At 38.4% G+C, this 11,467-nt stretch overlaps 1 protein-coding gene across 1 annotated transcript in view; it reads right to left on the bottom strand.

Annotated features, from left to right (window-relative positions):
- Positions 1-1,224: 1,224 nt before the first annotated feature.
- Positions 1,225-11,467, bottom strand: part of LOC145979376 (sodium channel protein Nach-like) — a 49,624-nt gene continuing 39,381 nt past the window's right edge. Inside the window, exons 9-11 of the mRNA XM_083112244.1 lie at positions 4,411-4,540; positions 3,884-3,993; positions 1,225-2,269 (exon numbers count right to left, since the gene is read on the bottom strand). Of these exons, the coding sequence (XP_082968370.1) occupies positions 2,016-2,269; positions 3,884-3,993; positions 4,411-4,540 (494 nt within the window). The 3' untranslated portion in view covers positions 1,225-2,015. The remainder of the gene's footprint in view (positions 2,270-3,883; positions 3,994-4,410; positions 4,541-11,467) is intronic.

The raw sequence follows: 11,467 nt of genomic DNA, 5'->3' as shown, positions 1-11,467 counted from the left end.
CAACTTTCTAATAGTCTGGAGGGGAGTAATGTTTGTGTATATATATCGTCCTGTTTTGAACAGTGTCTCTCAAAAGTTTTAGGACAACGACATTTTAAACTAGGCAACCCAATTTACACAAGGCGTTGGTGGGTTGCGTGTAGAGTTAGGCTCAATTTCAGGGTTGCCACATGCACAATAGATATTTATAAAATACGCGTAAGAAATAAAAACAAGTAATAGTGTATAAAATTATTAAAAATGTATTATATAGCAAGTGGCAAAATACTTTCTGAAAGAAAAAAAAAATTTTTTCTAGTATTTCATCTCTGATGAATCTACAGAAAGGAAAAGAGGTTAGAGAAAACGAAAGGTGACAAAGGAGAGGAGAAAGAGAAAGCGAGAGAGGAAAAGTAGAGGAGAGAAGAAAGAGAGGATAGACGAGGAGAGGAGATGTAGTGAGGAGAATGGAAAAAGATTCTAGGAGAGATGAGGAAAATGGAGCAAAGAAGAGAAAAGAGGGGAGTGGAGAGTAAACTAAAGGAGAGAAAAAGAAGAGGAGAAGAGTGCAGTGGAGTCGGAAATCTAAGACAGGAGAGGAGATGCGAGGATTGGAGATGAGTGGGATGGAGATAAGATGCGAGAAAAGTAGGGAAAGCGATATGAGATAAGAGCAGAGCGAGCAGAAGGAGGGGAGAGAAGAAAGAGAAGAGAAGAACAGAATGGATTGAAGAGAAGAGGTAGTTGCAGAAAATATCGTCTCAGTGTCAAGAATTGATGCATTGGTCAAATTATCGACATGAAACATTCAATAACATTTTGAAATGTATTGGAGAGTGTATTAGATCGGTTCGTTGAAATGGAGATTTTCAATTCTAAATTATCTAAAACCCACTGAAAGTGTTTGTTCCTTTTTTTACTGTTAGTCAGCTTAAATTAACATTAATTCTCATTAAATTAGCATAAATCTGAAGTTTAAATTTTAAAAAAAATATATGGAGGTAAGAAAATTCAAAGTAGGCATTTATATTTGAGAAAATACGTGACGAAAAACATTTGCTCGCAACAAATATTTATAAAGAATAAAATTTATAAGTACTTTTTAAGGAACCATGATTTTGTTCATCACTGTAAAAGTAGTTATTTACTTCATCACTTGAACTGATTTGCAGTAACAGTTTCTTGTTCCATAAAGTAACTAGTTACAGTTGCCCTTAGTAAGTGAAAAGTATCTTGTTACTCCTAACACTGTTTACTTTGTGTTAGTCTGAAGCATGAGGATATTGCTGAACCATATTCAACTTACACGACACAAAGTTCCAGTGTGGTGTTGCCTGGTAGTCGGCAGCCAATCCAGAGAATGTTCGCAAAACTTTTAAACTATATGTTCCTCCAATTGGCTTCTTGAGTCATCAATAATTACATTGTTTCCAGACAAGCAACCTTCTTTTACTCAGAGGCATTCACAGTGCCGAGTGACTCCTACATGAATAAATGTTGCAACGTCGCAAAGGCGTGGCTTGGAGTGGGAGTAGTCAGTCCTTAGAAACTTATTTCGATAGAGTACAATTACTTTCGAAACATCTCCTTGTTAATTCATGGCTTCTGGAGTCACGATTCGCTCTAAAGCTGCAAATGCATAACAGTCAGAGATTTTAGGGAAATAATCTCACTCCACCTAGCCAGCGAGCCTACCAACAATGTAGAGCGTTAGCGAGAAGGGTTAGCGATTGGTGTTGGGGTGAGATGACGTCAGCGGCTGCATCGTTGATTCGTGCTACGGGAGTTATGACTCGTTCCCAAGCTGCAGAACAAACAGATATATTACGGATATAATCTCACTGTACCAAATACTTTATGTCCTTCATTATGAATCTAATAGCTATACGTCAATGTGAAGTGGATTCAATACTTCTTGGCTGGGTATTCACTTCTCACATGACCATTCGTGAGAGAACGCTCCAAGAAAGAATACAGAAAGTCTATTCGCCGCAGGAACATTGTCCACACACCAAACACATCTAGATAAGGTATTTTCAATATTTGTCATGTCTGTAAGGTGATTTACTCTCCAGAAAAGTTCCTCCGCGAATGGGTAAGACGTTGACACGTGACACGCGGATCCTCAGGTTGTCCGCTGTCTCCTGTCGGTACCCAAAAACATTCCTTTTGCTGGAAAACCTACGGCAGATCGATCTTGTGATTGGCCGGAGAAGTAGCCAATAAAGAAGCTCCCAAACACTGACCAGGCTGGATCCGAGGAACAAGCCAAAAATTCCACCAATGGATACTGGAAAGAGAAAAGTACGTTCAAAGCTGCAGTGCTTATGAAATTACCATGTTCAATGCAATTTTTGTAAGTTATTTCACATTATCTTGTAAGAAACCGGGGAATTTCCCGCCGAAATGAACGCCAAACAACAGTCCAAAGATGATCTTGAAAAGCTGTTCTTAATAGTTTCAGGAGAGATTTAAACTATTTAGTAATTTCAACGTACACCTACCAACATCTTATTTTGTATGTTTCTTATTGGAAGGTGTGATGTAAGGGGTGACACTTTCCAGAAACACAAAGGCTAACATATTTTCCATGCAGTATACCTTGGAATGCATTTTTCAGACTAACGAGGCTCTGGTGCCTGGACATGCAGCAGGAGCGTATATTCTAGGCTAGCAAGGCTATCTGCGAAGCCTGAAGTCTAGAGAATAAAATACAGGAGAAAAATCGATCAGAAATTGTAAATAATATTACTCATATCAGTGAGATGATGGTGCTGATTCTGGAGTTGGCAACCTGATTTCTTATGAGTTGGTAGCCTGATTTCCTATGAGTTGGCAACCTGATTTCTTAAGGGTTGGCAACCTGATTTACTATGAGTTGGCAACCTGATTTCTTCTGAGTTGGCAACCTGAATTCTTATGAGTTGGCAACCTGAATTCTTATGAGTTGGCAACCTGATTTCTTAGGAGTTGGTAAATGTATTTCTATTCATAGCCTAGGACCACGTGACATAGTGAGATAGACAAGATATTGGACTCAGTATACGCCACTGACATGTAGCAGGATTCATCCATCTCATATGATCACCATTCAACCTCATCTTCGCCATTAGCCGAAAGTGGCAGAGGTACTTTAGTACTATACGGATTACCTGTTTTCTGGGGAAGCAAAAAAAACACTTATGGACTTAATAGGAACACTGTATTTGATTAGGTTAGGTTATCGTAATGAATGTCGATTACACAATTTTACAAAGCAATAAATTACTTGAGCAATGCACTGACGTAGTTCGTATAATACCAAAGTACCATGACAGAAGAGCGAAGTAAAATAAACAAAATCATTACTGCACGGTAGTGTACTACATATTTAGGCTAATCGCGTCGATGGTGAGGAAACGATTAAGTGAATTTGATACAGGGAACTCGCACAGGACGCACAACAATGACTCGAACAAGAAACCTTAGTTGTGTGTCAAGCACACAACGTTCTCGGCCATCGAGGAGGCAATATCTGCACATGTTGTACCTGTGGATACAATATCCAATATGAACATGTGCAAATATCCTACATGGAAGAAAAGGTTTGTTTAGAATAAGAAAAAGAATTGTCGTAACCAAATATTCGATGAAATAGGCGACAAAGAAATTATTGTTCAACAGAAACGCTTTTAGTAGTCCTTCACATTTGCCTAGTTACCAAAATATTTTGTCAAAATTACCAAATTTAATAAAGCCTACGATTATTTTTTTTGTTTCAGATTGCCAAACGAGCTTAGCCAAAACGGCTTAACCAAACGTGTATAAGTAATCCAAGCAAATCTGTTTTTATCTGTGTACTAATCCTGTTGATGGCAACATAAATGTTCTCAACAATGCTTTGCCACAGAGTTGTCACACTTACCCACAAGTTCTGTCGATCCAAACATCACATCTGTCCTGTACCTGACCCCACCGAGACTTTTATAGAAAATGTCCACATATCCAAAAAACTCAGAGGCAGCCATCGTGCTCCTGAAAACAATAAAACGTATCAATGACGGCGACTTACACTATTCTCACACTCACACTATACGACTATTGGTTATTGAGATATAGGTCATTAACCATATTGGAAAGTCCACCATAATGGACGCCACTTAGTTAATGAGAATGTAGTCTCATTTACACAGATGATTGGTGAAGGAATATAACATATAATGTACTAGGTTTAATTCTGTTTTTCTTCAAATCTAACTTCAGCACTTAGATTAAAATCTCTATGTATCTAAATAGATATTTGGAGATTAAATAATCACTGATAGTAACATAAACGTTCCTACAGGTCTCTTACCATCAGGTTTCCCAACAAGAATCCTGCAAACTCCTCTTTCCTCTCCCATTGAACAATTACACTTCAATAATCTAAGTTAAGTCGACAAGGGTACTCACGTGTCTAGATAGATGCTTTCTGTCTGGTACTCGACATCAGTGCAAGGCCTCAGGCATTCACATTCCAACGCCGATTCATTTCTTTTAGGCTCCAATTTCTTTTTTGGGAATTTATTGAATCTCAACGGAGCTGAAATTTTAAACAAAATTTCAATTGATGTTTTACAGTCCCTTTATTCTCGATATATATTATTACGAGACTAGACACCCTTCGTGTCAACACAGGGGCTCACGTGGAAGCAGTGCGATCTTTTCTACAAACAAGCACGTGGAAGTGTTATGTATTTGATGTAGTTGTTTTTACAAACTTCCCACTCCGAAGGCTTATGAGAGTGAATGACATTCCCTTGTATTTATTGCTGTCGAATTGGTAACAAAATAAAATTAGGGCAGTCCGGTGTAGACACCCTGTATATGTAGAGGAAAGTCACCAAAACTGGCATAGGGCTCCTAAACCGACACACCATTATTTCACAGCCGAGAAGTCCTGATACTTTGCGGTAACAGGGTAAATCTATTCTTTAGCTTTCCAACATAATGTGCGTGCGACCAGTGAAACGAGCGCTGCTGACGGTTAGTAGAGAGGCAGCACTTCGTTCCTACGCGTCAGCAAAAATTCGATGCGACTGGTGTTATGTTACATCCGGTGTAGCGGGCCACGAGCTGTTTTATTGTTGAGTCAGCAGAACGTGTCTGATCACGTTGAAGACATCGGAAGCGGTGGGGGGAGGGGGTCAATGGATTTGTCACGTTGTTTCTTGATGTATGCTAACCTAACACGTGTGTATGTTTGTGTGTGTGTGTGTGTGTGTAGAGGAAATGCGCGCGCAACCATTACGTATGATGCAAAGAAGACATAAAGAAATGATTTAAAGTCCGTTTTATGCACGGCAAAACTAATCAGGATTGGAGCTACAGTTGAAAAGTGGTGATTCGGACCACTATGTGCCTCCACCGAGTATCGAACCTGGGACCCCTTGATTACAAGGCGACGATGTCAATATTGAATGGTCTTGATTAGCCTGTGTGTAAATAAAGGCAACAAAATGGTTGAGTTCGAAAATCGAGTTGGGTTAGTGGTTAATGTTGTCACCTGGCAATGAAGAGGTCGCGGGTTCGATTCTCTAGGTAGTTAAATTAGGCCAATTGTTTAGTCCCGCCATTATAGGTCCCCGATTAGTCCATCTGTGCATAAATAGTGTTTGAATAAAATCAATATGGCGGCCTTGGGTTAGTGGTTATTGTTGTCGCCTGGTAATGAAGAGGTCGCGGGTTCGATTTTCTAGGTAGTTAAATGAGGCCAATTGTTTTGTCACGCCATTATAGGTCCCGATTAGTCCATCTGTGCATAAATAGTATTTGAATAAAATCAATATGGCGGCCGCGTTTTGTGTTGAGCGGCGGCTGCGGCGGCGGCGGCGACCGGGTGCGGCGCGGGGCGGAGCGGCGCGAAGCGGGGCGGCGGCGACCGGGCGCGGCGCGGGGGGTGTATTTTATTCCGCGAGATGTTTTAACCAAGTGGTTGAGGGTTCGATTCCCAATGTTGGTGAAAATTGGATATTCAGTTGTATTTGTTTAAAAGTTCCGATTAGCTTTTTGTGCACAAAGAGAAAATGAACTAATTGGAAATAGGATGTTTATGCTGTAATGAAAAGGTCCCCGGGTTCGATTCACAATGTCAAATTGGCGGATAATGATGTTGTTTTTAAAATAAAAAGAAGAAGTGTGAATAAATTAGAATCTGTTGTTTTGCCGTGTGGGGCCCCAGTAACGATTAGCTTAAATGCATAAAGAGTAGGTAAAATAAGCAAGATGGCCGTCACTATTGTTTTGTGATCAAAGAGGAGTCACAGGTTCGATTCAATCAAAGGAGGCAACGTTCTATGTTTCAGTTCCATGTAAAAGTCTAAAGTTATGTTTCGATTAACCTCAATGCATAAAGAGGAATTAAACAAAAACAAGCAAAATGGCGACAGATGTGATAAAAGAAAAATTGAATTAGTTTTTTTATAGTGACAAGAAAAAATAGCGAATCACTGTTAGAAATAGAATGAAAATAGAGATACTTGCCTTTGCGTGTCCAGCGCTGTGCAGAAAAGCTCTCATGCTTTATCTCCGACAAGTCCACAATACTCAATTTTTTTATTGTATAGTTATTATTAATGTTGTTATTAACACAGATTCTTACCAGTGTGAAGAAAAGCTCTCATGCTTTATCTCCGACAAGTCCACAATACACACTTTTTCATTATATAGTTAATTATTAATGTTGTTATTAACACCGATTTTTACCAGTGTGAAGAAAAGCTCTCATGCTTTATCTTCGACAAGTCCACAATACACATTTTTTCATTATATAGTGAATTATTAATGTTGTTATTAACGATTGTTACCAGTAAAAATATAAACCATGAGCATTTTTAAAGGGGGTGCTAAGTGAAAAAAGCCAAGACATATATTTTATCCCTGTTTATTACCAATATTTACAAAATTCAAAAGAGCCGCACACACACACACACATACATATGTAAAATGTTTATATTGTGTCACCAGTTTATCAGCATGTTATTTAACAAGTTTTTATTCTTCAAGTTTGTTCGCTCACCCACATAAGGAATTGTGTCACTATCATATCTATTTTCTGCTGCAACCACTGAATTAAAATGTTTCACTATTTTTTCCACAAGCATATTCTCGCAAAAAACAAAACTTCTTTGGAAAGTCTTTTTCCGTCGATGTTTTGTATAGACAAAGGCTCAGGTTTTGTACATCCATGTAGATGGGAAAGCACAAACTTCTCCTTATTACATGCATGGACAGGGGAAATATCTGTGCAACCGAAACATTGTTCGCGAAGGTCGAGAATGCAAGATTCCACACAGTTTCCAAAATATGATTTCAGATACGGCGACACTGTTTCACACATAACTTTCGCATGCTCGATGCACACAAATATGTTCATAAAGTTCCGCCACGGACTTTCTGCGATGAACACTATCTCCAGGGAACCGTAAGCTGGTTTCTTCCTTATAATGATCTGACGGCGATTGTACAGTGTGGTTATCAGCAATTCATGTTGCTCACTTAGTGGGTAGGAAACACGAGGCTGCTCACCTGGAATAGCGATGTAATTGTCGATTACTGGAAACAATTCCTGAAGAGCGTGCCACTCCTGCAACTGTAGTTCAACACCGGCCGCCCCGCTTCTGTGTAGCCTGACCACAGGTTGGAAATCCAGATGAGAGGAAAGTCCGATTGAGATAACCTTTGTTTTCGAAGCATTCAAATAGTAGACGTGATCAAATAATATCGACTGGCGTATAAGACTAGTTACTTGTTTTTGTTCTTCAGGTAAATGCTGATCGCTCTCTTTCTGAAGAACCCCCTTGAAATTAGTGTACGGTTGAAATCTTTTTTTCAGCGGCATCGAAATAGAGGATTCCATGACTAAGAACTGCGAGATACTGCATGTCGCAGCGTGCAGATATACATTTGAAGAAATGCGTGGGTGTGTTTTTGAGACGCATGCGCGCGTAGCAAACCAAGCATATGCTGGACAAAAAAGGTGGAGGGGGCGGGGCGTTACAAAGATCAATGGTGAGAGAAAAATCAGCAGAATATCATAAACGTCATATTGAGGAAATATTGGATAACAAATATTAATTAATTTAATTAAAGCATCAACCGCATTGTCGATCTGAAATTAGGTTTATAGACAGGGGGCAAAATGGAAAATATCGACGATGTTCTAGTATTGGATTGTTTCTGTATTTCCATCGGTATAATCCTCCACCACATTTGAAGCATACTGTTTTATCCTCTTTTTGAATGTAAAATAATCCTGCTTCGGACAGAGCTTCTACAAACGGGAATTCTTTTGATTGCCAGTTTCTGAAAGAGGACAATCTAGCATTGAAAGATCCCATCTCTGGATATTGCGTCATTGTTCTGTAAAGACACAAAACAAGATAAATATTATAAGTAAGCTGTTGTAAACTGTAACGCTACAAAATTATTAATATACTATTAGGACTATATGTAACTTGTATAAAATTTCAAACAGTATTTACTGTCAATATTTTCTAGTATACGTACCGAGTATTATAAATTTAATTTACGAGTCAGCAAATAAGTTGTTATAATATTGTCGTTTCTTATCGGTACTGGGAATAAAATTTGAAATTTATGCATGGGTTTACCAGAGGCTCTATGGAATAAATACAGAAAACAGTAATGCCCACAGTACACAGACCCGTAACTTTGTATCTGATGAGTGTTGTACGTATAGAATTTAGAGTTACTTTCCAAAAATCGCAAATGGTTATGTACATGTGGAGGTTTTCCGTAACTATCAAAAAATTCCCCCCGGGAGTTACTGTCTATGTAAATTGCTACCCAGTGCTTCCCGGGGCTATCTTTGGGGTCTGTATTTACAATCAACGCTGCTGGTAGTTCCACATGTACAGGTAATTCATTAGCTGCGAAAACCCCAACATGATGATTGTCAAAGGCTCTATTTGATATTAACCCGTGAAGCAAATTTAAAGTCGACAGCATTGCTGGACACTAAATAGTAATATTGTGCAACTCACCTTTTTATACTTCAAAGTAGACGGTACACGTCACAGGAGATTCCAGAACCAATTTGATCTGGACCACCAAGCTGTTTATCGTTGTTGAAACAATGGAGAGCTATCTAACACAACGCTGATGCTCGGAATATGTAGGCGGGGTTTACAAACGCGCATGCGTACAGTGGTAATGCTACCTGGCATTTGTTGTGCTGTAGTAAAGTGAATTTTGTACTATAAGAAAATTGTCTGTATGTGTGTGTGTGTGTGTGTGTGTGTGTGTGTGTGTGTGTATATACAGACACACACACATATTTATTTATTGATGAAGTATATATATATATATATATATATAATACAATACAATATAATATATATATGTAATTTGAAGATACAGTAAGTAAAGATATCAGTAAAATCTAACAACTAGAAAAATATTCATAACATTCGACTTTTATATTATATGTAATTTAAAACATTCTTCACAGTTTGAGAAATGGAGTGCTTGTGGAAACACCCGTTCTCTGCAATATTGGCTGGTCCATCAGGATGCGGAAAGACATATTTTGTGAAGCATTTTCTCCAGTATTTACCCCAAATGGTAAATGTAAAATTCAACAATATTTTGGTGTGCTACGGGGAATGGCAATCTGCATACAATGATTTCCCTGGTTTTGTACAATTTCGGGAAGGAATGCCTAATATTGACCAATTTGTGCCAAATTCTGGACCTCATCTTATTATTATCGATGATCAGATGAGGGAATGCGATCAAAGAGTCACAGATTTATTCACAAAAGGGTGTCATCATCGTGATATTAGTCTTTTCTTTATCACTCAAAATCTATTCCATCAGGGAAAAGGGAATAGAGATATATCTTTAAATAGTCATTATATTGTATGCTTCAAAAATCCAAGAGACAGAGCCCAAATTAATTATTTATCTAGACAAGTATACCCGGAGAATCCAAATTTTATAAAAGATGCATATTACAATGCCACCGCTGAACCCCATGGATATTTGCTGTTTGATCTGAAGCAGAACACTCCGGAAGAAGTACGTTTTCGGTCGCGGATATTTCCCGACGATGATATCAATTATGTATATATTCCTACAAAAAAAGCAAGCATAATCACTAGTCGTTTATTCTGTCATCATGGCTCCAAGAGTGAAACACGCTAAAGTGCTCCAAGTTTTGTCGGATGCTAAACCAGCTCTTCGCACAGCGATATTACAAGCTGCTGATTCTTCCTTAGTTAATTCAATCTGTGAGTGTTGTTACAATGTTCTAAAAGGGAATGTTCCTCTTTCAACACCTCAGAAAACAAGATTGAGCCGGTACAAGAAGGTGATACGTAATCTCTCTGCCAAAGGACACTCTACAAAGCAGAAGAAACAGATACTAGTGCAACACGGAGGATTTCTACTTGCGTTATTAGCCCCTTTCATAGGAGGTGTGTTATCAAGTTTATTTAAGTGAAAAAAAATCTGAACATGGAGCATGCCAAAAAAATGGTTATAATACCTCAAGAATTTATGGATAACATAAGACATCCTGTTATGTCTGCACCGTCTACATCCTTATCGCAATTGGATCAGGATATGCAAGTAATTTTGAATCTCAAAGGTCTTTCGGATGATGAAAAATGGAATCGTTACAGCATTGTGCTCCAAAAATTTCTGTCTATTACTCGAAAACAAAGAGAACCTGTGTCGCTACCGATTACAGAATCTACTGAGAAGTTGACTGATATGAAAGAAGAAATTCTAGCTGCTACACCTAGCACGTATCGTAGAAAAGCCGAACTGTTGTATGAACGTCTTTTACATAATAGTAATATTGATTGGGATAAATATGGGGCAGTTTTTATTAACAATAATAAAATTGAAGGCTCAAATATTGTCGATCTAGTATCGGATATAATTCGACCACGAAAAACAAGCAATCCTGTTGGATGGCAACTGTTCAATAGAGCTCTGGCGTTATCTAATATTCCTCAAGAATATATTGGAAACCCCCGGAGACAGGAGTTTATTCAACAGATTGTTTTTGGCAACCCCGGACGCCATATTCCGCTGTCCGGAGCTAACCAAGAAGAGGCACAAGAATTAACAGAAGCAGAAGAAGAAGAAGAAGAAAAAGAACCAATTTTTTTTGTATCATCATTTCCAGGGCACAAACGTAAACGTACTGTTCCAGTTTGGTCAAGATACAAACCATGAGCGAAAAAATATTAGAGAATATCTGGTACAATCCATCTCATCCAGCATCCTATTCTACAGCTTCAACACTATGGAAAGCTGTAAAAAATCCATACCATTGTCAACAATCAAACATTGGTTGACAAAGCAAACTGCATACACTTTGCATAGACCTGTAAAGCGTCGATTTCCGAGAAACTTTTATTTTGTGCATAATATTGATGACCAATGGCAGGCTGACTTGAATGACATGCAGAGTTTGCGGAATCACAACAAAGGGTAC

This window comes from Lepisma saccharinum, chromosome 26, assembly GCF_977018435.1.
Source record: "Lepisma saccharinum chromosome 26, izLepSacc3.1, whole genome shotgun sequence".
NCBI lineage: Eukaryota > Metazoa > Arthropoda > Insecta > Zygentoma > Lepismatidae > Lepisma > Lepisma saccharinum.
The sequence above is the reverse complement of the archived record's forward strand: the minus strand, read 5'-3'. Positions and strand labels throughout refer to the sequence as shown.